Source organism: Astyanax mexicanus, chromosome 22, assembly GCF_023375975.1.
Source record: "Astyanax mexicanus isolate ESR-SI-001 chromosome 22, AstMex3_surface, whole genome shotgun sequence".
NCBI lineage: Eukaryota > Metazoa > Chordata > Actinopteri > Characiformes > Acestrorhamphidae > Astyanax > Astyanax mexicanus.
In genome coordinates, this window is record NC_064429.1 from 27,164,075 (window position 1) to 27,192,074 (window position 28,000).

At 36.3% G+C, this 28,000-nt stretch overlaps 1 protein-coding gene across 1 annotated transcript; it reads left to right on the forward strand.

Annotated features, from left to right (window-relative positions):
• Positions 1 to 389: 389 nt before the first annotated feature.
• lix1 (limb and CNS expressed 1) lies at positions 390 to 28,000 on the forward strand. Its single transcript, XM_007243974.4, has 6 exons — positions 390 to 673; positions 8,371 to 8,534; positions 13,509 to 13,649; positions 16,170 to 16,265; positions 19,568 to 19,645; positions 23,700 to 28,000. Exons 1-6 carry the CDS (start codon positions 628 to 630, stop codon positions 24,063 to 24,065), a joined length of 891 nt encoding a protein of 296 aa, XP_007244036.3. The 5' UTR covers positions 390 to 627; the 3' UTR covers positions 24,066 to 28,000.

Sequence of the window (28,000 nt, forward strand, 5' to 3'; positions counted from 1 at the left end):
TGTTTTCCACCTCTGGCTTTAACATACATCATGCCACACTTTTGTAGATTTGATTTTCTTGGAATCTGAGAAGGTATCTTTTGTCTTTTGGTTGCAGGAAACATCTTTAGTTTGTCTGCAATTTTTTCCAGAAAACAACACATCTCTGGAGGCCGCATTGTGAAAATCCACAGGCTGCACTGTGATCTTTGATCATTCAGCTTTTGAAGTAGTTGACGCATATGCATGTTGGGCTAAGACATGCCATGAATGAACAGAGAAGGGGGCTGCATTCCTTTGCTGGGGCTTTACTCGACTCAGTTGAGTGAATGTGTGCAACAAGCTGAGCATGTGTGTGTGTGTGTGTGTGTGTGTGTCTGAGGAGGAGGGGGTGAAGTCCGATGGCCAGCCTCACAGCTAATTAGTTCAGCTCTTGACAAAGGTGGGCCAGCCACAGAAGGGAACCCCCGAGGCAGGCTTAACAGAACTACACACACTCTGCAGCTCCAAGGGGAGTAGCTCACTCCAGTGGTCTCCAAATCAGAGCTGGGGTCCGTAGCACAGTCGTTCTCCACTCCAGAGCATGCGAGAGGGCTTGGAGAGAGTGAGAAAGTTACTGCAGGACATTTGGAGAGAAGTTTGTGAGAGATGACTTCCATTCCAGACTCGGATGATGACAAAGCCTTCAAAGACTGTGAGTATTCTATACTATACTCTATACTGGGTCTGACAGCCCTGCTGGAGTTATGATATCACCTGCTTGTGACTCCTCTATTTACATTTAACATCAATATACATCATTAATAATTCTTCATTATATTTTGACATCATGATAACACTTCACAAATGATAACATTAATTAACTGTACATAATAAACATTGTTAAATCATGTTTGTGATGTCAAAATTCTAGATGATACCACAGTGCTGTGTGATGTCAAAATTCTCTGTGATGTCACAATGCTGTGTGCTGTCACAATTCTCTGCATGATATCACAGTGCTGTGTGATGTCAAACTTCTCCGTGATGTCACAGTGCTGTGTGATTTCAAAATTCTTTGCGACATCACAATGCTGGGTAAGGTCACAATCCTGTGTGATGGCAACATTCTTTGTTACATCACAATGCTGTGTGCTGTCGTAATTCTTAATGATATCACAATGCTGTGTGATGTAACAATTCTGTGTGATATCACAATGCTGTGTGATGTAACAATTCTGTGTGATATCACAATGCTGTGTGATGTCACAATGCTGTGTGATGTCACAATGCTGTGTAAGTCACAATGCTGTGATGTCACAATTCTCTGCATGATATCACAGTGCTGTGTGCTGTCACACTTCTCTGTGATGTCACAGTGCTGTGTGATGTCAACATTCTCTGTAATGTCACAAGGCTGTGTGAAGTCACAACCCTGTGTGATGGCAATATTCTCTGTGACATCACAATGCTGTGTGCTGTCATAATTCTTAATAATGTCACAATGCTGTGTGATGTAACAATACTGTGTGATGTCACAATTCTCTGTATGATATCACAGTGCTGTGTGATTTCAAAATTCTCTGTGACATCACAATGCTGTGTAAGGTCACAATCCTGTGTGATGGAAACATTTTCTGTGACATCACAATGCTGTGTGCTGTCATAATTCTTAATTATGTCACACTGCTGTGTGGTGTAACAATTCTGTGTGATGGCAACATTCTCTGTGATGTCACAATACTATGTAATGGCAACATTCTCTGTGAAATCACAATGCTGTGTGATGTCAAAATTCTCTGTGATGTCACAGTGCTGTGTGATGTAAAATTCTCTGTGATAAATGTATATAATTTATTTTTAAATACAAAAAAAGACCCAATAGTGTCATAATTCTGGGTGATCTGGTGATTATTTGCACATCATCCCAAGTAGCCTCAGTATACTTTATATTTGTTGATGTAATTATGAATGTTTTAAAATAGAAAAATACTTGACCAATACATAAAAAGTGCAAGAGCCATTGATCATCTTGTTTTTTTTTTTTTTTCTAAAATAGAGAGGCAGGAAAGTAGTGAAATGAAAGTGATTTATATTTTACATTTTTTGTGCATAGGCCCACATTATAAGTTGGCCAGAAAAGTAAAAATAAATCCAAGAAAATTTAGATTATTTACTCAGTAGGACTCAATTGGGTCTAGATTTGAATGAACTGTATTGATAGATGTATTAAATAAAAAGGTGAGGCAGAGTGAATCATTAGGTATTAATTTCATAGTATAATACAGTATTCAGCTACTCTGTGTTACACTGCAGACATTCAGCCTCTGGGTGGTTACCACTGGGGCTTACTGTCTTCAAATAAACAGCGAGTCGGACATTTCTACGCTGTAAAAACACCTCCGTGTTCCCACATATATGATCCCCTTAAAACAATATATATTGGGTTCCCCCTCACAATATTTTTGCTGACCCTGTATGAGAGACGGACCTGATTGAAGCCGACTGCACAAACACTTACTGTGGGTATGAAACATATTGAAACCATACCGTAGCTTTCCCTATCACCCCCCCCACCCTCTGCCTTTTGACACTTGTCCACCCCACACACTCAGGTCTGTTTTAGGCCAAACACCTGCTCATTTGGTTAAATAAGCTTTCACCTGTGTTGATGTTGGACAGCACTCAGACTCAACTGCTGCTGGTATAAATGACACGACAGTTACTGAGGTAAACTGTTCTGTTTTAGGCATGACATCAGCTCTGTGCAGCACACCTAGGGAGCAGATTCAGCGCAGGGCTGAAGCCAGTGAGATTTACCTTAGGAAAATGGGAGAAATGTGGAAAAATAATATTTATACTTTCATACATCTGGGTACCTCCACTCAACAGCTGCGCAAAATATCTGCGATGTACAAGGTGTGCATTGTTAAATGATGACAGTAATGTATTGCAAAGCATAAAGCAAGCTTTGGGGAATCTGTAAAAACAGCTCAAACCTGTGAATGAGAAAAAAAAGAGAAAGATTAGTAATAAAAAACACAGATCAAGCATAACGTTATTATATTATTGCTTCTACACCCATTATTCATTGTTCTGCTCCACTGAAGATATAGGAAACTTTCTATAAACTTCTATAATTACAAACTGTAGACAGTCTGTTTATTTGCATACGAGTGGATCAGACACAGGAGCAGTGCTGCTGGAGTTTTTAAACACTGGGTTCAATCACCGTCTACTCTAAACTACAAAATCTATTGGCAAAAACTAGACAAAATATATGTCAATTGAGATGTATATACTTATATTAAGCAAATAAATCTGTCAAAGTGGTAAGCACATATTTTTTTGTAAAATTTCTAAGTCTAAAAATGAATGAAGTAAGACTTGAATCAAAAATCTGGCTTAAATTTGGACACAAGAATCAGAATAAGTGGACTGGTGACTATTTGTGCTTATTTTATGCAATTGACTTCAAATAAGGTGAAAATTCAAAGTAAGACTGATCATTAAGATCATTATTCCTAAAAAATAAGCAAAACAATCTTATATTTTTAAAGTTCTTTCAAATAAAAAATAAGATTAATTGCCATGAAATTAGACAATTTTACTTGTTAAGATTTAGTTTTCATCTTTCATCTTCATCTTGTAGATAAAGTAAAGTCAGAGACAGAAGCTCTGAATCTGTTCTGGTCATCCTCTAGTCCTTCATCTTCCTTCATCAGTGGATGATGTTGGACACTGAGGTGTTTAAAAACTCTAGCAGCACTGCTGCAGTGTCTGATCCCATTTCTACCAGCACAACTCACACTTTTAACACTAACACTCATTAATGCCTGCTATGTGGTGGCACTGTGGGCTCCTGACCAATTAAGAAAGGTGAAAGAGTGAAAGAAGGATAAAAAAATCAGCAAAGAAACAGATACAGGACTAATTATACTGTAAATCTACTAAGTGCTCCTATATAATTTGTGGGCAACAAAAAAAAAAAAAAAGATAACGGATGTCGAAACAAGGAGTTAGTCATAATGTTGTTATACATAATCGTTGTACACTAAAAACATATTCTTACCAGTTAAACCCAAAACCACACATTATAGTTTCTTTCTAGATGTTATCTTTGCAGGATAGCTGGCTGCCTTTACTACAAAACTCAAAACTCAAAACTGGAACTCAACCCCCTAAATTACTCTTCCTGGGGTATTTTAGCTTTGGCCCAATTCTAACTGATGATGCTGATTCTTCACATCTATCCAGTATAAGACCAGTATTGCATTGTGGTTTGTTTTCTAAAACATTAACATTAGAATTTAGCCGCAGAACTCCGCTCCCAGATCAGCACGAAACCATCCAAGAGGTTTGGCACCTTCTTCCCTCGATGCTTTTTGATGAATGGTTCAGATAGTAGAAAGAGAATTCTTTGGCCTGAGAGTTCAATAAACACAAGCGTCCAAATCCTCGGCTGTAGCCACTTACTCATCTCAGGTCGTGATCATCCGACGTTTTAAGCAGTTAAACGTAAACAGTGTTTATCGGGCTGAGCCATCTGTGAGGTGAATGTCAAACACTAGCAGACAGGCTTCTTACTGAAGCTCACTGGAGGAATAAAAGGGTGAATTAATGATCAGCGTCTCATGGCAGGAGGAGCTTGGTTCAGTTTCTCAGAGGGATGCACAAAACTGAAAAAAACAGGCTTTGTGATATTTCATCGTTTGGCAGCTTTTTTTTTTATTAAATATGCAGCTTTTTCACCACTTAATAAATGCAATTAATTAAAAAGCAATTACTTTTTTCACCGCATTTATTCATAAAGGGAATCAAATCAGTTGTAATCTGCAAACAGTACATCCAATCAAAAAGCTGTATACAACAACCAGACCAGAACAAGTTGGTGTTGAAAGGGGTTAATATCTTGAAACGTGTGAGAAAAGATATGTTGTGAAAGTCTGGCAGAAAAATAACAAAAATAAATAAATAAAGACAAGTATAGTATACACTGGATAACAATTTAACACATTCAATTTGCAGCTTCTTTTTCCACTGAATAAATGAAGTAGTCCAAATGTATTTTTTCTGGCATTTTTTTTGTAAACAACTGGCCTACAAATATACAATAAAAAATATTTATTAAACACTTCTTTTTGAAAAAAAAAAAGAAATATTCCAGCAGAAATACAAACAAAGCACAACATATGCAGAAAATTCACCAGTGCTAAATCAACACTGTTAGTTTTGCACTCTCTGTGTTAATTTAACACTTACAGTGTGGATTTAACACTGTGTATTTACCTCAGCAGTGCTACTGTTCTACTTATACATTTAGCTAGGTAGCTACATCAACAGTGCCATTATACAGTGCTTATCATAAATTATAAATAGCATTGATATTGTTAGTCATAAATATAGCTCATTAGTGCTTTTCAAATCATACATTTACTTTGGCTGTGCTGTTTAGCTAGCTAGCTAGCACATTTACCTAAGCCTTGTCAGTTGTCTGATAAACAAGGTTAGCTAGCTAGTTAGCTAAGATACTTCAGCTCACATTACTATCCCAGGTACTCCTGATCTTTATAGAAGAATCTACAATATCCTTTAAAATTGATTTATAACGTCATTGTCAGTGTTGGGAGTAACGGCGTTAAAACTAACGGCGTTACTAACGCCGTTACTTTTTTCAGTAACGAGTAATCTAACTAATTACTCTGACTGTAACTATAACGCCGTTACCATTTCCGACACCCCGTTACTGCACGTTACTTTAGCCGCTCTATGAACTTTTTTTTTGTTGTAACTTTGCTTTGCCCTGGTTAACCCCTCTTCTTTCCAGTGAACTTGAGCTTCTGGCCGCTGTGCCTGTGGTTTGGCATGGTGAAGTGAGGCACAATTGTGACGATTTGCGTGCTCTAATTAATTCAGTGATTGCCGTGGACAGGCCAAGTTCCGATTTAAGGACGTTAAGCTCTTTTTAGCTGCTCCGGTTTTTGTGGTGCTGCTGCTTTCTCTTTTAGAGCTTAGATTCTCTGCCCGAATCCCACCTGACCTGAGGACCGACCCGAAATCAGGCAAATTTTTATTTTATATAAAGCTCTGGTGTGATAATCACAATGTTGCTAAGTAACCAATTATTATTGTTCACTAAAGCGAACGAAATAGCGAAAACTGAAAGTAAAAAACATTTGTGTTAACTGAATCCAATAAAAACGGTAATTAAAAGGAAAAAACATAACTATCTCGAACTGTATTTTGTGTTTATAAAACTAACTAAAACGAACTAAAATTACTGAATTTTCGTGTTTAATTTATTTATAAGCGCTGTTGTACAGCGGAGTTGTACAGCGGGCGGTGTTGCTGAGCGTGCATCACCTCGTGGTCTGTGGCGTTAGTTCTTGTGTAAAGCGCTCGCGCTAGCCGCAAAATACGACAGAAAACACTGAAAAACTGCAGATTACATGGGATTACAATATGAGCGCCAGGCAGATGAAAGAGAAACAGGAGATACAGTGTGTGAGAACATTTACCTGTGAGTAGCTCATTCCAGAACAAGCAAATCTCTCTCTCTCTCTCTCTCTCTCTCTCACGTTTATTAGATTGATCTCTCTGATGAGATGTGTGAAAACTAATAAAAACTAGCAAGCCCACCCTAAAAACAAATTAAAACTTACTGAATTAAACTATAATAAAATGAAAAATGTAATCACGTAGCTCTGGGCGCACGTGAACACCTCCGCGTTTGACTTGCAGCACTGTGTGTAGCTGTTCTTAAAATCATTTTAATTAAATAATAGTTTTATTCTATGTTACAGTGTTAATTAACATAATTCTGATTATATTTCGCTCATTCAATCAGCCCGAAAACAGACAGTTTATGGTTTGGGTCTCATAATGACAGTTCATGGTTCGGGCTTGGGCAGAACGTGCATGGCTCGGGCTAGGTCGGGTCGGATTTTTTGGGCCCGATCTAAGCTCTATTCTCTTTTGGTGAAACTGTTATATTAATACCATTTTAACGGTCATTAGATTGTTGTTTTCGTCCATTATTTTGTTTTGTTTATATATACATATTTCCTTTGAGTGTGGCTTGGTTTGTTTAACTCCATCCCCAGACGCGTTTTTCCGTTTTTTCCGTTTTTTTCAGTATTATATGTTTTAGTAATTTTCTTTGGTTCTGTGAAGAATTTCGTTTTTATTTTTTGTCATTCGTTAGATTATATTTTTGTCAACATTTTGGGTTTATTTTCGTTTGTTATTTTTCTAATAATAATAGTAAATACATAATTGATTTCCTTTTTTTTGACGGGTGAATAATAAAAGTAACGCGATAGTTACTTTTACTGGTAACTAGTTACTTTTATAGTGGAGTAACTCCGTTAGTAACTCAGTTACTTTTTTGGAGAAGTAACGAGTAACTATAACTAATTACTTTTTCAAAGTAACGTGCCCAACACTGGTCATTGTTCGCTATACAGTGTTCAGATGTTTCACTGTTTTTGGCCAAACACTGAAAGTAATTTTTTTGCTTGAATTTTTGGTTGCCAAATATTTTTACAAAAAACGTTTGTAAATTATTAACAGATATAATATAATAATTTGCACTGAAGATTGCTGTGAAATAAATTATACTAATCTGATATACGTAGTATTAATGCAGAAAAGTATATTCAAATCGTAGTGCAACGCATGCTTCCTTCATAAACACATATTTATAGGCATCTACATGATGTTTTTTAACAAGACAATGAAAAACCACATGCTGCAGACATTACCAAGGCGTAGCAGCAAAATAAGAGGGTATGGGCAAGGACTGACCTTCTGCATTCATGAAAAGTCCACAATAGAGAACGTGTGGAGAATTTTGGGTTCATACTGTCTGCAATCTAATAAAAGTCAAAGGAAATGTGAAAAAAATAATGTTTTTTTGTATTTATATATTTATGTATATATTTTTAAGTCTCAGTTTATAATTTTATAGTTTAGAGTCTTATATTCCTCACTGTGCTCTTTTATTTTATTTTATAATACTTATTGTTTGTTTCGACTGTGTTGTGTAACTGCTACTGGCTGCTAAATTTCCTTCGGGATCAATAAAGTATCTATCTATCTATCTATCTATCTATCTATCTATCTATCTATCTATCTATCTATCTATCTATCTATCTATCTATCTATCTATCTATCTATCTATCTATCTATCTATCTATCTATCTATCTATCTATCTATCTATCTATCTATCTATCTATCTATCTATCTATCTATCTATCTATCTATCTATCTATCTATCTATCTATTTGCATTTTCCATTCTGTCCCAAACTTTTTCTGACTTGGGTTTGTAAGATATTGTATGGGTGCTTTAATTGCTGTAATGGTTCTTGTTCAGTCATTAATAAAAGTCTTGTTTGTCGGTTCTCTCAGTGAATGTTGTAGGGATGCTGCATCAGTTCTGGGAGCAGAAGCAGGTAAAAGGAGCCATGGTTGAAACCGAAAATCTGGTGGTGTATGAATCCATTCCCTCACCTGGCCCTCCATTCATCTGCTACGTAACCCTACCAGGAGGGAGCTGCTTCGGCAATTTTAAGGTAAGTGAACCAAATTCTACCACCCAAGGTGCCGCAGTAGTGGACGGGGTCACTGTGAACGGGTTAAAGCACTCAGTATTTCAGTGCCAGCATGCATCAAATTCGAGGGCAGTAAGCCTCCAATCTGTCAGTCAGAGACGATTCCGGCCTCGTCGGGTCACGTCGGGTAGAAAGGGCACGTCTCGGTGTGGTCCTGGGTCTCCGCTCAATCAGTGCCATCAGCACTATCCCCCTGTCGCAGGAGAAGAGGCTCTTGTGTGAAAGTCAGGAGGTCTAACAGGTGGTTCTTATTAGCCCAATTACGCTAACTCACCGCAAATCAGGCTGAGGAGTTTGCTTTCAGCACAAGTGGAATGTTCTTGAGAATACAGGCTGCGTAAAACCCGGAAAAAAGTGGTAACCGCTCCAGTTTATTTATTCATTTGTCAGGTTAAAGGAGACATCTGATTATGAAAAGGAACAGCCAACATTATTCAGAATAGACTTTTACTATTTTATGATTCATTCATCTATTTTCTCTTTTTAGAGCGGCCACGGATTTGAGCTCATTCAAATAAACATGGTGATCAGTTGTGTTTATTCTGCATTCGTCACAAACCTACAGCCACTCAAATGCTATAAAATAATACATACTTTTAAAAATAATATCTTAAGCAACACAGTGCTTACTTAAGAATATACATACCATGAATAGCCTCTTCTTACATTACATCACTAAATGACATATTTCTCACTTGTAGCTCTTTAAAACTACTGTAGATAGAAAAAAAAATCACAAAAGTGCAGTTTATGACATTTCAATAAGATTTCAGTAAGATTTCAGAACCATGCTTGAACCTGTCCTTTTACTTATATAAAATGACTGATAAAAGTACAGGAGAGAATAAAGTGATTTCAGACAATAAACACTATAATAAATAGAGTTAAATGAGTTTAAAACGTTTTCCAGAAATAATATGAAAAACAACACTGTGCTTACATAAGGATATGTAACATAGACAGCTCTGGAAAAAAATAAGAGACCACCTAAAAATGATGATTTTCTTTGATTTTACCAAATTGAAAAATTGAAAACGTATAATCAAGAGAAAGATGGATAATCACAAGCCATCAAACCAAACTGAACTGCTTGAATTTTCGCACCAGGTGTGGCATAAAATTATCCAAAAGCAGTGTGTAAGACTGGTGGAGGAGAACATGCCAAGATGCATGAAAACTGTACAAGATGCATTAAAAAACAGGGTTATTCCACCAAATATTGATTTCTGAACTCTTTCTTAAAACTTTATAAATATGAACTTGTTTTCTTTGCATTATTTGAGGTCTGAAAGCTCTGTATCTTTTTTTGCTATTTCAGACATTTCTCCAAATTTTCTGCAAATAAATATATAGAACAAAACAACAATGTTTGTTTTATTTAAACATATACCTATAAATAGCAAAATCAGAGAAACTGATTCAGAAACTGAAGTACTTGGTCTCCTATTTTTTTTTCAGAGCTGTAGTGAAATGTCATTATTAGGCAAAATGAGTGAAGTGTAGGGAAGGCTGCTGAACACATAAAGAAATACTGTGTATAGTTTCGGTTTAGATTGTTTGATGGAGGAATGGTTTGGTGCTACCTCCCTGACATTAGTTTTTAATAGTACCTGTGTTTTTTTTAAGGTAAGCTCTTAAGAAGGAAGAACATCGTCTTGTTGGAATAGAATTAAATGAGCGTATTTTTTTTGTCCAGAAATAATATGTAAAATAACACTGTGCTTACATAAGAATATATCATATATATATATATATATATATATATATATATATATATCATTGCTGTCCAATGAAAACATGTATTTTTGAAACAGCAACTTTACATTAGATAAATAAGAAATTCTTCAATGGAAGTCAATATAAAAGAGAGTATTTCTGGAGAATTTCTATTGTTCCATTCATCAAGAGATTTGTACAAAATGTAATGGACAGTTTGTTTGTTTTAAATTATGTAATAAACTAACAATCAACAAAAAAAGAAAAAAAAATGTAGAGCTTCACTGCAAAAAAAATCCATTGGCAAAAACTAGATAAAATCAATTTTAATTGAGACATAAATGCTTTTATTAAGCAAAAGAAATCTGCTAATGGGGTAAGCAAAATGTTCTTATAAAGTATTCTTAAAATAAGCAATGACAAAGCCTCAAAATGATTGAAGTATAACTTAAATCAATCAAAAATATATATATTCTAGCTTAAATTTCTACAATTTACACTTTTTGTGTTCATTTTGTATTCAAAGTACTTAAAAATAAGGTGAAAAATGTAAGTAACACTGAATAAGATCATTATTCCTAAAACAATCAAGACATTTACAATGCTTAGTAAGACTAAAAATCCTTATCAGAGCAAGAAATAAGATTTATGGCTTTGAAATTAGATAATTTCACTTGCTAAGATTTTGTTTTTTTGCAGTGTATATAACTCTCTTAATTCTTCGCCAAATATTTTTAATTTTTACATCGAATAAAACGGACTCTTCGCTCTGATGCCATCCGGCAGAAGATACAGGACCATCCGAGCCTCCACTACTAGACTCTGCAACAGCTTCATCCACCAGGCAGTCAGACTCCTCAACGCAAGTGATTTAGTGTTATAGTTTTATGTTGCACTGTCGTTACTCCTGCACTTTATGTTTTCTATTGCTTGTTGTTTCATGTTGCAACATGGTTCCGGAGGAACATAAATTACTACACTGTGTACCTGTACTCAGTTGTAATGACAATAAAAGCCTCTTGACTTGACTTGACTTGACTTGAATAGCACACGGCTGTGGTTATTCAGAACAGGTAGGGCCACTGGTTGCAAGACATTATCTTTGGATGTCAAAGTGCCTGTAATGAAGACCAAAGGTGATCAGGCATCATACAAAATGGCATTTTATACCACCAAAAGAAGTGATTTCATGTGAGATATGCAAACTGCATGTTCAAACATTGCAGAGTAATCCAGAATCACTCACTGTGGTGCACAGTAACCATAGTTCCAGCTTGAGAGCTCTGCTATTTCGAGGAACATTCAGGGCCAGCTGCTGCCCTTTGGTTGGACTATAAGGCACATCGGGGAGTTAGCCACTGCTGTTTGAATAGCTATCCGTGCCTTTGATCAGCCTCTGGGCACCGGAGGTCTACACCCCGCCTGGCCTGCGAGGGCGTCCTTTCTCTAGACTCTTTTCACGCTCACAGCAATGCGCCGACTCCAGTCAGAAGCATTTCTTGGCCTTTTCCCTTTGGATCAAAGCCACACCGCCCTATCAAGCCATGATAATTCCTCATCTCCTCCCTCTTACGCTTCTCACTAGTTTTGGCTGCCTTTTCTCGTCTCTCTCTCTCTCTCTCTTTCTCACTGTTTTTCTTTTTTCCCTGTTTTCGCATTCTTCATTCAGCTTCGGCCCTGTGTGGCCTTTGCATGGGGCTGGTGTGGCACACAGCACAAGCTTTTTTCAGCATCACTGGAGAGCCAACGCCTGATCTCAGCTCGCTTAGCCTCCCAGCTGCCTCTCTGATCGCCCTGGAGTGCTCGGCCATAATCGGATTCATAATCCTGTGACGGGGCTGGCATGTGCCTACGTGTTTAGCACATGCTTTTCGAGGCGTTATGGAACTTTAAGCTCAATCAAGGGTGTTTATGTTACTTGGAGAAGCTCACATATGATGTAGACACGGCTCTTAAACAGTTGACGCTATCATATTTCAAAAATGTAATGGTCAGAGTAATTCTCTCTCTCTCTTTTTCTCTCTCTTGATCTCTGTCTGTCTCTCTATTGCTCTCTCTCTCTCTGTCTTTCTTTCTATCTATTTCTCTGCATGACCCATAACATGTGCATGCAATTTCTAAGGAGTGTTATTTTTTTGATTTTTTTCTATTTTGTTTGTTTTTTATCTAAAATAATGTAATTAAATAATAGTACACCTCTTATCAAAGAGATAGTTGGATTGTAATGCTGTTCGGAAGGAAGATAAAAGTTACCAGCAACAATAAATGATACAAATGTTCAATATATAAAACTATACAAATTCTCATATCAGACCTCTTAACATGAAGATCTAGAGGTTCCTAATGGACTAATGCACTAATCCATTCCACAAAACTAGAATATTCTCAAGCAGTTCCTGCAGATTTTGCGAGGTGGTTGTGGGTGGGGGTGGGGGGTTTAATGTATCCAATAGCATCCAACACATTTTAACTGGGGATACAGATGGTTTGGTGGCTTTAGTTTCTAAATCAGTTTTTCTGATTTTGCTATTTATAGGTATATGTTTGAGCAAAATGAACATTGTTGTTTTATTCAATAAACTACAAATAACATTTCTCCCAAATTCTAAATAAAATTATTGTCATATAGAGCATTTATTTGCAGAAAATTTATGAACAAATTGTTGGAATAACAAAAATGATGCAGAGCTTTTAGACCTCAAACAATGCAAAGAACACAAGTTCAAATTCATAAAGTTTTAAGAGTTCAGAAATCAATATTTGGTGGAATAACCCTGGTTTTTAATCACAGTTTTCATGCATCTTGGCATGTTCTCCTCCACCAGTCTTACACACTGCTTTTGGATAACTTTATGCCTTTACTCCTGGTGCAAAAATTTAAGCAGTTAAGCTTGGTTTGATGGCTTGAGATCATCCATCTTCCTCTTGATTATATTCCAGAGGATTTTAATTTGGTAAAATCAAAGAAACATATAATTTTCAAGTGTTCTTTTATTTTTTTCCAGAGCTATATGTAAAGTGTCTGTAATGAAGACCAAAAGTGGTCTGCCACTGTACGAAATTGCACCTCACACCATGAAACCAGGCCTTTTGGACATGTGACAAGTCATTTTGATGATCAGTGTAATATCTCTAAATCTCTCTCTATCTCTCCCTCTCTCTTTCTCCCTCTCTCTCTCTCTCTCTCTCTCTCTCTCTCTCTCTCTTTTCTTGTTTCAGTACTGTTATACGAAGGCAGACGCTAGACGAGATGCGGCTCGTGTCGCTCTGATGAACTCTACATTTAACGAGTTGCCCTGCCGACGTATCACCCCAGACTTCATCGCCCGCAGTGTAGAAGAAGCCGTTATCACTACCAGCGTAAGTCTGTCATCTGCAAAGCCCTAACACCTGTTCAATACTCTTTAATATCTGCCTAATATCGATATCTACATATGGAAATATATAGTTATATGTCTTATAATTTATAGGCATCTTAGATATTTAAATAGTTGTCTTTATGGCTTAAAGATTTAGTTTAAATAATATTTAATACATCAATAATAAATCAATAAATATATAATGCAACCATATCATTTTTTTTATTTTAAATTAATATACTTGTTCGTTACAAAAACCTGCTGAATTAGATTTCAAACTGTATTGAATGCAACTATAGGATCTGTATTAATCACTAATACTAACTAGTTTTTGAGTATGAATTATTTAGTAGAAGTAAAAATGTCTATACTCTATATTTGACTATACAATCAAAAAACAAATGGTATTATGCAAGGATTGGTATTTCTGCCCCCCTGGCTCTCCTCTATAGTCAGGAAGTATAGTAGAGTACACATGCTTTTCTGGACAAGCTGAGAGATACAGAGCTGTTGCTGAAGGTGAAAGTAGCATGTGGAGAGAAGTGGTAAAGTAATATTACAGCATTTTACACAAATATGATTTACTGGTTTACTCTGTTTTATGTAGCTTTTGTCAAGTTGCATAGTGCAGTTTGCAAAATGTCAAGTCCAGAACAGCAATCATAGAGGTGCTATTCTCAATATTACAATTTATTGAGGCATCAACATGATTTTAAAGCTGTAATTTAAATGACGTAATGCATTATATATAATGTTACTTTTAAAATGACAAGTTTCATTTCAATCCAAAATAAATGAGCTTCACAGTGCCCTACATGTACCAGGCTGAAGGCTAGTTCACGATTTCACCAGAACACATGAAGCCACACATAAGTGAAGAGAAGTAAGGCCGTCTCAGGGCCACCCAGAGAGAGAATGGCCCATTATGCTCACTTTGTTCTTTAGAATGATGGTACTTTATACAGTCATTTTGAGATGAGATGAGGTGGTGGTCATCCAACATGTGACCTTACTTAATGCTCTCTTGTTGCTGAATGCAATCAAATCCTCACAGAAATGCTCCAAATCTAGCAAAAAGCCTTGCCATGATGGTATAGACTTTTACTCCAACTAATTTTTAATACCATTGACTTTTGAAAAGCAATCAATAAAGGTGTCTGAATACTTTTGTCCATAAAGTGGTTAACTCATGCACATGCCAAAGCTTGACTTAAAACGCAAACTGAATTGTCAAAACACTTTAGTACACATCTTTAGTCCCTGGCATAATTTATTTGAATAATGGATGTGCCCCCACCCCTAACTCACCATGAGTGTGTAAAATGTTATAAGGTGGTTGACTGCATGTCCATAGTGTTGTAGGCCATAAGAGCGAGTTACCATTTTCTTTACTGGACGGGGTTAGTTTCTTAGGGGGACCTCTGTGAAAAATATTTCACACTTCTATTCAGAAATAAAACTCTTGCATTTGGACTGCAATAGACAAAACAGGAGGACCAGTGAGTTTTTTGGCTTTCTCAGTCACATGACATCGTGTTCAGTAGCTCCTCCATTTCCACCCGCTGTTGTTTTTACGTGGATCTCTATGGAAACGTGTGCTTACAGTGTTATTACTGTGCAAGGCAGTGGACAAATAGCTACTATTAAACGCGAGGTGGCGAAACTCAGAGATGTGCATCCAGACGGGATTAAAATTACCAGAGGACCACGGAGTTCATCGAAAAACAGTAGGTAATTCAGCCTGTAATTTTCTCATGTCATACATGGTTGATCTGGAAAAGAATAAAATCACAGAGGACCCCCCATAAAAGAGAAAATTACCAAAGGACCCCCTGAGAAACTAATCTCATCCGAATAGGGCTTTTGCCTTTTTATTGGCAACTTTTTTTTTGCTGTTAATTTACTGTAAAATGTACATTAAACCTTTTTTACAGTGCACTCTTTCAATGCTTTACAGACACAAAGCCACAGTGCTGATAAAACAAAGACTAAAAAATTATGATAAATCTATCCACCATGAAGTATGAAGTCTACAGAACCCATACAGTTCATAAACCGAAGCCTGATGGTCACTGAGAGGATCCATTGTGTTTGAATCATTGAATATGGGTATTCACGCTTATGCACACATTCTTCACTCAGTCCATATCAGGCAGCGCTACAGGAAGCCTAATGATTCATTGACTTTGTTCCAAAACATACAAAACACACCACAAAGCCGCTCGTCCGTTCCCCCAACCCCCAATCAGCTCCCCAGCTCCACTTTAGGCTAACCGAGCTTGTCTGTGGGAGTCACACTATGTGTGTGTGTGTGTGTGTGTGGTCTCTCTTCACTCTCCTGCCATTTCTCATGTTTAGTCTTAGCCTTTTGTTCCCCAGCAACGATTACAACTTGCTCTGATGACAAAGCAGAAGGGCAGTAGCGGGACCCTGCCCTCCCCCTGCATTTGTGTGTCTGCTGCAGGCTGAATGATGGCCTGCCTGTAAGTCACTCTGACGCCAGTTCACTCTGTTTTTTTAGGGCAACATGGAGGATGCTTCAGACCCTGGCACCAGTATAGGAGCGTACTGCCTCATGCTGCAGTCTAACACTGGCAAAACCATGCTGGAGTTTCAGGTTTGAAGAAAAAAAATTATATTTAAATGGACATTTACTGTATTTTTCACATTATAAGGCGCATATTTAATTCTTAAATTTTCCCAACAATCATCAGTGCGCCTTATAATCCATTTCGCCTTATGTATATATTTTACCAGTTAGGTTTTAAGGAGCAGTTAAGCCACTCTACTGAAGTATTATTGGCCTGTAGCCTGCAGTTAACTCTGGCTAGCACTGCTGGAGCAGCTTTAACATTAGCTATTAACCATGCTAAGCGCTAGCTCTTTTGATGTTCAGAGGTCAGTATTATTAGCCTGTAGTCTGCTGTTAACCCCGACTAGCACTGCTGGAGCAGCATTAGCATTAGCAGCTGACCGCACTCAGGGTTCCTCAGTGTAGCAATGTTGGCTGGCATTTACTAGTGCTAACCACAGCTAGCGCAAGTGTTTAGTCACTGATGCTAATGCTGCTGCACCCAGCCTTAGTGGAAATCTAAGCTTACTCTAAATAAATGGAAGCACTGAACTCACCAAAATAAACAGTTTTCAAAACAGAAATCTGTGTAGATTAATAACCCATTGCTTACTTGACTTAGTCAGCCCCCCACCGCCACACAGCGGTTAGAAGGAAATTAGAAGGAAACATGGTGAAGTCCCCGTTTTTACTAGTGTTGCATAATCTGCCTTATAATTCGGTGCGCTTTATAGTGTAAAAAATACAAATTATAGACATGTTTAAATATGCAAAACGAAAACTTAAAGAACCTGTATGCAAGAATTCTGTATAGGATCCCACATTATTTACATAGCCCCTTATAGGTTATTACAGATCATGATATAAAGTATATATATTTTTTAAGTGATGTTTTTGGCTGAAACATACTCTTAGTGTTAGATTGTGTGCTGTGCACTGTATGACGTGACTGTGACATTGATTGTGCATTTTGTTTGTTCCAACTAAACAACAAAATGCAAGATAGTATTGCTAACCCTGACACTAAGCACACCTCAACCAAAACCAAATCAAATGGATTTACATAGCAATAATATGTTATTTTGTGCTACTGCTTGCGTTTTCGTTTAAATGTGCACAGAATTGTAGAAAAGTAGCCTTGTTTACAAAGTAGCACCAAAATTGTACAATGTACTCCCAATATATATATATGTATTCTTGGTATGAGGTCATGTCTGAGTGCAACAGATGACATCATAGCTTGGTCTTTGAAGTGTATACTTTGGAGACAAATTATGTGCAACTTAAGGCCAATTATGCTGTTATAACAATTATGCTGTAGGCTAGTTTAATGTTGTTGCACAATGCCATGCAAAACCCTTTTATCTCAAAAATGATTATCCTTTCTACTCTTAAGTCAATGTAAAATGTTTTTTTAAGATTGGCCATTTCTATTGGTCAATTCATAATGACATTTTGAAAACAATGTGAGGAACAACAGATTTGCCAGATTCACATCATGTCAAAAAGTGAAAAATTAAGCTTAAAGGTTTGCAAAGATCAAGCTCAATATTATGACCACTTGCTTGATTCTGCATCCATTTAGATAAATGTAGGAGCACATATAGGAACACTTAGTACAGGGGTGTCCAAACTTTTTTTGTTGGGGGCCAGAAGGAGAAAAATATTTGAAGTCACGGGCCACAGACTCTGTAATAAAACAAATAATGAAATATACCACTTTAAAAAATACATTTTCCTGATTATTTTCATTTACACACCATTTGACTAACTGTCTTTATCTTTGACAGTGTTGTGTAAACTAAGACTTATATTGATGTTTAATTTCATGATGTCTCTTATTATAAAACCCCTTAATTACGGCAACTTTTAGACTCTTTGGCCCGTTTTTTGCGCTAGAAATGCGCACCCTCTCCACTTTTAGACTCTTTTGCCCCGTTTTTCTGTGCTAGAAATGCGCACCCTCTCCGCTTTTAGACTCTTTTGCCCCGTTTTTCTGTGCTAGAAATGCGCACCCTCTCCGACTCTTTGGCCCGTTTCTGACACCTAGCATTCAAACCTTTTAATCTCGCATTTTAAAAACCTGCTTAACAGCGTGCCAACTTTCATTCTATTTCTAAAATACCTAGGGCCGTAGTTTGGACACCCCTGACTTAGTAGTTTTATATAATTACAGACTATTTTCCTTCATCTGTTTTACTGCATTCTTTATTATCTCCCTTTCACCTTGTCCTTCAATGGTCAGGACCCCACAGGATAGACCACCACAGAGAAGCTATTATTTGGGTGGTGGGTCATTCATTGTCAGCACAGCAGTGCTATTGACTGACACGGCCGTGTGTTAGTAGTATGTGTTTTGCTGGTCATCCTTTACACTGGTCTCCATTCAGTTCTCATGATGCTGCTGGTGGAATATTCTGAGTCCAGGAGTGACACTGAGGTGTTTAAAAACTCCAGCAGCACTGCTGTATCTGATCAGCTTGTACGACACTTGCACAACACACACTACTAACAGACTGCACCACCATACCAATGCAGTCACTGCAGTGCTGAGAATAAATGACCTACAACCCAATTAATACTTTACCTGCTCTTTGGTGGTCTTATCCTGTGGGGTCCTGACCATTAAAGAACAGTGTGAAAGGAGGTTAATAATAAAAAGTATGCAGAGAAATAAACTACAGTCTTTAATAAGAGAACTAGTATAACAGTGTAGCTAAATATGGTAGAATAATGGATATAGAAACAAAGAGGTGGTCATAATGTTTTGCTTAAACATGTCTTTGGTACATGGCTAGCATGTAATGTAAAAATCATTGCTTCTACTGCAGTTAAACTTCTGAAAATATATAAAGAACGTTGAAGCTACTCAATGTTGGCAGTGGTCCCCCTAAAAAAAATCAAATGCATTACTAAAGTTTCTTCTAAGGCCAAACGAGGGGTGGGCTGCAATATTTTTCCTATTTAAGCAGAATGCATGAACATGGACGCGTTCCAAAACAAACATTTTGTCCCGACCCAAAATGATGCGTGCCATTTTACCTGCGCCGCCCGTTTGTTCAGAAATAATGGCCTTCTGTGTTTTCTGAAGCTCTGCTCGAGCCGGCATCAGTCTTCATTACGAAACCGATCTGAGGTTAAGAACAACATGACATTGGTTTTGAATGTATAACGTGCTATAGAGACCCACAAAAGCACGAGGACTCGTTACGCAGCAGGGTGATGAGGTTTCAAAGTTTGTACATCTGTGTTTGATTACAGTCATTAGCTCAATGGGTCGGCCACCAGTAAGGCATAATGACTAATGCAAAAAAAAAAAACTGCTTTCTCTTTTTATTTTCTTTAAGGAAATAATGACAGTGTTTCAGCTGCTGCACTGGAACGGAACGCTGAAGGCTTTTCGGGAGAGGAGATGTAGCCGACAGGTAGGCTCCCACTTTACAATTATACCCTAATGTATTTTTAGTTAAACGTGATAGTTTGGCAACAAAACAAGGTAACACTTTACTTGGATGGTCCATTTTATGGCCTTGTTGATGCTCAACTGACATTCAACTAACACTGAACTGAATGTCCATTAAATTTAACTTAACCCTATGTTAAATGTAAATGATTCAAAATAGAACCTAACCGTACACCTAACCCTAACCTTAACCCTTAATCAACCATAAAATCAAACCCTACACCTAACCCTAACCTTAACCCTTAATCAACCCTAAAATCTAACCCTACACCTAACCCTAACCTTAACCCTTAATCAACCCTAAAATCTAACCCTACACCTAACCCTTACCCTAACCTTAACCCTTAATCAACCCTAAAATCTAACCCTACACCTAACCCTAACCTTAACCCTTAATCAACCCTAAAATCGAAACCTAAACCTAACCCTAACCTTAACCTAAACTTAAAATCTAACCCTAAACCCAATCCTAAAATATTAAGATTAGAGTTTTGATTAGAGTTGAATGTAGGGTTATATTCAATAGACAATCATTTACTTTCACCTTTTAGTTCATTTGCATTTAATAGACATGTAGTTGAATGTTAGTTGAATGTCAGTTAAGCATCAAAGAGGCCATCAAATGGACCATCCAAGTAAGGTGTTACCCAAAACAAATATCACAGTTTTTTTCTTTTAGTTGTGACAAATAAGGTGTCCTCTTCTGTAGTTTTCTTATGTTTTCTTTACTATGGTGGCAACGAGGCTAATGTAGCTAACAAATAATGGAAGGTGGCTGAGGTATCTCATTCAGAGTAAATATAAGTAGTAATAAAAACATCTAATATTGCTGCAACAAATACAATTATACAAAATATATTTAATAAGCTAATTACAGGCATAATAGGAGGATCATGACTATAAACAAACTTCACAAAAACTGTAGCAAAACACGGACACTGTGGTTCCACTATCTTCCTAAATGCATAAGCTTGTCTCCTGCCCAGGCCGGTATAATTGCCAACACCCCGGTTGCTGAGTATACTCTACTGCACAGTAGAATTTAGAGGCACAGCCAGACTTGTCTACTCATTTAGTAGACCCATCTACTTCTCTAGAACAAGTGTCTCAGGCGTCCTTTCTTGAGTTTACAGTGCAAGCCAGTGTGATTCCAACAAATCTAATACACCAACATTAGCCAACTGACTAACAACTTCTTAGACTACTACTTAAATAAATCTAAGTAGTAATATGAACATCTAATATTGCTGCAACAAATACAATTCTACAAAATATACTTAATAAGATAATTACAGGCATAATAAAAAGATCCTGACAATAAATGCAATTCTCAAAACTGTAGCAAAAATGGACAACATGGTTTCTATTACCTTCCACTAATATTAATATGTGAACTGGCCCCAGACGCTTTTGCCAATTCTCTGATGACCGAGTATAAACCAAATCCTGCCCTAATCTACTGCACAGTAGAGACCAGAGGCACAGCCAGACTCACCTTCTCATTTAGTAGACCCAGCTCCTTCTCTAGAACAAGTGTCTCAGGCCTCCTTTCTTGAGTTTACAGTGCAAGCTAGTGTGATTTCAACAAGTCTAGCTAAACTAACATTAGCCGACTGACTAATAAATATAATAAATATACTTAGACAGTATAGAGGCGGTGGTGGATTCACCTTTGCAAAATTTTACACTGTCTATGCTTTTCTACAGGCATTGGAAAAATTTATATATATTAAATTTTATATATATATATATATATATATATATATATATATATATATATATATATATATATATATATATATATATATATATATATATATATAAAAATACACGCAGGCTACATAGATTTTAAAAACACTGTTACTAAAGCCTGAATTCTGCTCGTTCATTTGTCTACTTTAACAGATAACAGTAAGTTATCCAACAGGGGTCATCAGTTCCGGTCCTGGAGGGATAGAGTGCTGCACAGATTGATGATTTCCAGACCCAAACACACCTGCTTCTGCTCATCAGCTAATTACCAGATTTAGTAGGTGTGTAGCAGCAGGGATATCACCAAACTGTGCAGGACTTTAGCACCCTAGGGCATGAATTGATGACCCCTGTCATTCCAGGAACTGCAAAACCCAAGGCTGTTTAGTGTTTTTGATACACACTGTATGCTTTTATATAAAAATGTAATTATAATTAATTTCATCAGTACATTTTCTTTAAGCTTAAAAATATAATTCAAATAACAACATACACGTTTGTTGAAACTGAATTATTTGGGAATACATCAATTGTCTGTTTTACCAGCTTTTGGCTAGCATCTTAAACCAATCTAACCATTAAATAAGAAGTATTTATTTTATATTTACACAAAATATACCAAATAATAAATACTATATACATTGTCTATATTATGGAGATACTTACCATGTACATTATATGACAGAAAGAAAAAAAATATGTATATTGTTATATTTTGTGATTTTAATGTTTTGGGACAATGGAATGCTCCCATGGGGAGGTTTGGGGTTTGTTTGGGATTTGTATACACAGTACCAGTCTAAGCTTTGGACATGCCTTAAATTCAGTGTTTTTTTTTATTATTTTAAAATGTTCTGCATTGTAGATTAATAAAAAAAGGCACTGAAACTATGAAAAAAACATGGAATTATTTAATAAACAAACCTCAAGTACAAAACTTAGAAACAAGCTTAAGACACCAACCATGTCTTGGCTGATTCACTTTAAAATAAGACTACCTATATAAGGGTTTATAAAGGTGTTTATTAATGGTCTTTAATTTGGTTGCAAATACTTTAAAACCCATTAATAAGCAGTTAATAATTATATAACAATACATAAATAGAAATGGCAATGGTGAGCTGAAAATGTGAAAAATAGTGATTCTCCACTCATTTATACTAGCAAACCTCGGATCTTTCTAGATACTGATCTTACTTAATGTTTTCCATCAATCAGCATTAAACCTGCCACATTAATATATTTAATATACCATTACCTAATGATTAATAACTGTTGTTTTTCACATTTTAAGAAACTTAAAATTTGCTATCACATTTGTAAATACTAATGAATGAATGATTGATGTTCTGATTTATTAATTATTTCTGATGAGCTAATGATTTGCTAACATTTTTTATACGAATATCCCTGCTGATAAATAAGTGTCATGTGTGAGCATTTGTTAAAATTCTAATTCTGATGAACTACTGCTTTGTTCACATCTACTGATCATTGGTTAAAATATATCAATGAAAGTTGTTATAAAGTGTTACCAATATATTTGTATGTTTAACTGTTTACTATTAATTAAATGACTATGTTAAATTAAAAGACCATAATGTATATTAAAGTGTAAAAATACAAAAGAAGCACTATTTTAGTGCATGTACCCAGTAAAGTTCCAGTAGATGTATGTTATTTGGATAGATTTGGATGCATAAATCATTGTATCATGGGAAATTTTTGGCAGATATAGCTCATTACAAACTGCTTTTGTATTTATTTATAATAATAATTGTGATTACTAGTTTCCATTTACACTTTTGTGCAATGACAGTGCGTCCAGGTTGTTTAATGCACATAATCCCCCTTAAAACAGATTAATTATAAATAAAAAACACGAGAAATAATTAAATTGTGTAGGTCAGCGCATGCGCAGAACCTTTGGGAAGCATGTACTGATGGGTAGGACAGTTCGACAGAACACTAAGCAAGCAATGGATCACTGTTGCCTTTTTTTTTAATTGATGTGTTGTAACTGCTTAACGTTAATGTTTTTTAAGTCATTTATAATCTAATTATATAATAATTAATGATCTAATGTATAAAGCACTCATAAACCCTTTATAATGGTAGACTTCTTTTAAAGTGGTACCACTAAATTCAGGGTGAAGACGATTTTAGTCCACAGTATCTCTAAGCGAAGCTTGTCAACATCATGCTAACAAACTTGGAGAGATGGTCAGTGCTCCCGGTGACCTCTGTCCATCTCTGTGGAACAGGAGGTGATCAGCTACTACTCGCAGCAGCGACTGGACGAGTGCATGAGGAGTCACATGGCGCTGGACTGGCTTCAGAGGGAGCGGCAGAGACCCGGCCTGCTGTCTCAAGAGCTGCAGCTGGCCTTCAGGGAGCTGGCTGAGGCTCGGCAGGCTGGCCGGGAGCTTCGCTTCTACAAGGAGAAGAAGGAGATCTTGAGCCTGGCTCTCAGTCAGGCCAGCCCTGAGGAGCTGGAGGAGGAGGCCTGGAGGGGGCTGGAGTACCTGACCCATGGAGGTCTCTGTATGGAGGGCAGCATGGTGGACCCAACAGAACACTGTCAGTTTTATTATCAAGAGAGCGGCAGTGACCTAGAGTCTCTGGGATGAAGTGTGGGACACGGTTTAAAAATTTAAAACGAACAGCCTTTTTTTTTCTTTTTTTTTTTTGCATTTTTCTTCAACTTTACAAAGCTTACTGTGAAATGATGGAAATGTTTGTGCCTAAATAGGTTCCACTGTAGAAAATATCTATTCTATTATCTATTCTAGGGTTTCAAATGGCATCACAATATACATACAGCTCTGGAAAAAAAAGAGACCACTTCAGTTTCTTTAAGAGAGTTATTGAATCAGTTTCTCTGATATTTCTCTGTTATTTATAGGTATATGTTTGAGTAAAATGAACATTTTACTTTTTGAACGTTTTATTCCATAATCTGCAGACAACATTTCTCCCAAATTCTCTCCCAAATAAAATATTGTCATTTAGAGCATTTAGTTGCAGGAATTTAGCAATGGCTGAAATAACAACAACAAAAAGATGCAGAGCTTTCAGACCTCAAATAATGCAAAGAAAAAGCAAAGTCCATATTCATAAAGTTTTAAGAGTTCAAAAATCAATATTTGGTGGAATAACCCTGCTTTTTTATCCCAGTTTTTGTATGCATCTTTACATGTTCTCTTCCACCAGTCTTACACACTGCTTTTGGATAACTTTATGCCATTAGTCCTGGTGCAAAAATTTAAGCAGTTCAGCTTGGTTTGATGGCTCCATCTTCCTCTTGATCATAATCCAGAGGTTTTTAAAATCATTTAAGTAAAATCAAAGAAACTCTTAATTTTTATATATTCATATTAATTTATATATATATATATATATGTATATATAATATTTTTTTACAGGAGCTTTATATTTACAGTTTCGTTGACCAAATCAGTGATTAACAGACTACAAATGAGTGCCCTTTCCATGAGCAGATTTATTGGACTTATTCATGGCAGTCAGCTTTCAATTGCAGCTTTTAATCCCAATGTCTGTTTTTCATTGCTTGTCTAGAATATCTTCTAGATAGATGTTTGTGTAAGATGGCTTAGATATCTAGCTAACAAACTAATTACTTTACTGCATTATTTCCACCAGTATAAAACACATATGACAAATAGTTGTAACAAAATGCTGATTTGCTGTTTGTAAGTTTATGTATAATTTATGTACTGATGGAATGGGTGCTAATGTGTTAGCTAGGCAGCTAGCTAGGTAGTTCTGTTGAATTGTGTTGCCATGAAAACATTAAAAACTCTGAGTGTGTGAATGCACAGAGCTGCCGAGCAGCACAATTCGATAAATAGTAGGACAGGACATCCCAGCCATGCTAAGTTAGACTAAGCTAATATGGCTACAATGTCCCAAATCTGATGTTTTTTGACTAGTCAGAATGATTATTCAAGATATCTACAAACAATGTTTTGGTACCTTTGGTTGACCGTTGGCAAACCCAGAAATTGGGTCCCAAATTTTTGGTGGGCACAACAAATAAAAGTTATTTGAGTGAAATCCTAGAATAGTAATAGAAAACCATACAAATTCCAAAAAAAGTTGGGAGGCTGTGTTAAATGTAAATAAATGTAAATAAAAAAGTGCAGTGATTCTTAAATCTCATAGACCTGCTATTCACAATAAAACATACACTGCCTGGCCAAAAAACTTAAAAAAATAAAATAAAATAAATAAAACTATTTAAATAAGTAAATGATGTGGGGTTGGTTGATGCTGCAGTTGGTCTGCAGGTTTAGGTTCAGCAACAGTATGTGCTGAAAGAAAGAAGTCAGCTGACTGAATACTGAATATACTAAATCTAGACCAGGTTATTCCATCAATGGATTTTATCTTCCCTGATGGGCATATATGGCCATATTCCAAGATAACAGTTCCAGGATTCACGGAGCTGGAATTGTGAAAAAGTGGTTCAGGGAGCATGAGATCATCATTTTCACACGTTTTGGATTGTTCTGTTCACTACAGAGTCCAGATCTTAACCTCATTGAGAATCTTTGGGATGTGCTGGGTGGAGAAGGCTTTGTGCAGCAGTGGGTCAGACTCTACCATCATCAATGCCAATCAAAGATCTTGGTAAAAAAATTAATGCAACACTGGATTGAAATGCTAAATCTTGTTACATTGCAGAAGCTTACTGAAACAATGTGACAGTGAATGTGTGCCGCAATCAGAGCTAAAGGCGGTCCAATTAAATATTAGAGTGTGTAACCTTTTTTTTGGCCAGGCAGTGTAAAACACATATTAGATGACACACATTAGTTGACAGTGACTCATTTAGAACTTGATGGCAGCAGCACAAAGCAAAGCAGATGAAATATGAGTCATTTTCACAGGTGTTTTAACTGGGGAAAAGAGCGATTAGAGAGGCAGAGTCTCTCAAAATCAAAGATTGGGACAAAGTGTCTTAAAAAGTGTCTAAATTGTGAAGAAAATATTGTGAAGACTTTGAATATCCCTCCATCATAACTACATTAAACAAATCTGAGAATCTAAAGAAATACTCTGGAATTGCACGATCAATGTTGAATAGTTTTAGAATGACATATGCTGATATTTGTTTTAGGGAAAGCCTTCACAACTGGCATATTTCACAAATACAAAACATTTGACACAACATGAACTAAAAAAATCCGGTACCACTTTAAAATAAGACTACCTTTATAAAGGGTTATAAATGGTTTACAATTAGTTTATTAATGGTTACTAATTACGTTGTAAACGCCTTAAAAATCACTAATAATCAGTTATAACACATACGTAGAAAGGGCAACAATATAGATGGCTGTGTGATTTAGTTCACTATTTGGCAAAAAACTGGTCATTGTTGCCCTTTCTATGTATGTGTTTTAACTGATTATTAATGATTTTTAAGGCATTTACAACCTAACTACTAACCATTAATAAACACGTTATAGAGGTAGTCTTATTTTAAAGTGGTACCAACAATCCAAATTCAATTACAATCAATATTTTTTAAAATGTTCAATCTGTTACTTTTTCTTGGCGTTCTTAGAAAGTGCTTATTTAATGTTTTTAAATGTAACGTTGCTGCAACATCATTTGTGTTCATTTTTTAAAATTTATTTTAACATTCGTCAGCTGGGAATGCCTTGTAAGAAACATTCTAATAACGTTGTGATGGTACCCATTAATATGTCACGCTCCTAAAACAATCTTACAGGCTAATTTTATATGTTCCTCTCCAAAATCCCATATGTAAATCTATGAGATTTGCAATAAATGGAATTTCATTTGATTTATTTAACTTTATTTAGCATCCTAACATTTTTGAAGTTGTGGTTGTAGAATATTAAGCTACTAATACATTTAGGGACCTCTGGAGAACAATGTGGAGGTCCCAGCGAGCTCTTTTGAATGTACAGTATATGTTTTGTGTTTGTTTAGTTGGTTTTCTAATAACTTGCTTTATATTCAGCGTAAAGAGTATTTTTTTGATTTACTGTGAGATTTAAAGGGAATTTGTTACTGGATGCTGGATATGCAGAGTGAATATGAATGTAAATACGTTTTTTTTTTTTATACCAGCCACATGGTGGCACCATTTCCTGTGAAAGCTCCCAAATATTGCAGCATCTGCTGTTTCACTCCTGAGATCTGTGGGTACACGCTTTTTCTTGTTGAACTGTGTGAAAAGATAATCTCATGAGTTTCACATACGCTTGTAATATTATTGCCAAAATAAGCCACTTATTAACAGTATTAACAATTGATTTTAGTTATTGACAAGCTTATATACACATACACATACAGCATATACTTGTTTTCTAATGTATATAGAGCCACATTCTGCTTGTACAGCCCTTTTATATTTTATAGAACATTACTGATACTGATAGTCTGATTTAGTAGAGCTTTGTTTCGTCAATATTTTGGCTTCAATGGAATATAACAGGTTAACTCACTGAACTACATTGTAACTGGGAATAGAATGCATGAATATTTTAATACAGTGACCTTGATGCCT

Excerpts from the sequence above, each read along its gene's own strand:
- lix1 (XM_007243974.4), top strand. The coding sequence starts at position 628 with ATGACTTCCATTCCAGACTCGGATGATGACAAAGCCTTCAAAGACT. Across the intron at positions 8,535-13,508 it reads GCTGCTTCGGCAATTTTAAG|TACTGTTATACGAAGGCAGA; the intron begins GTAAGTGAACCA and ends TTCTTGTTTCAG. Across the intron at positions 13,650-16,169 it reads AAGCCGTTATCACTACCAGC|GGCAACATGGAGGATGCTTC; the intron begins GTAAGTCTGTCA and ends CTGTTTTTTTAG.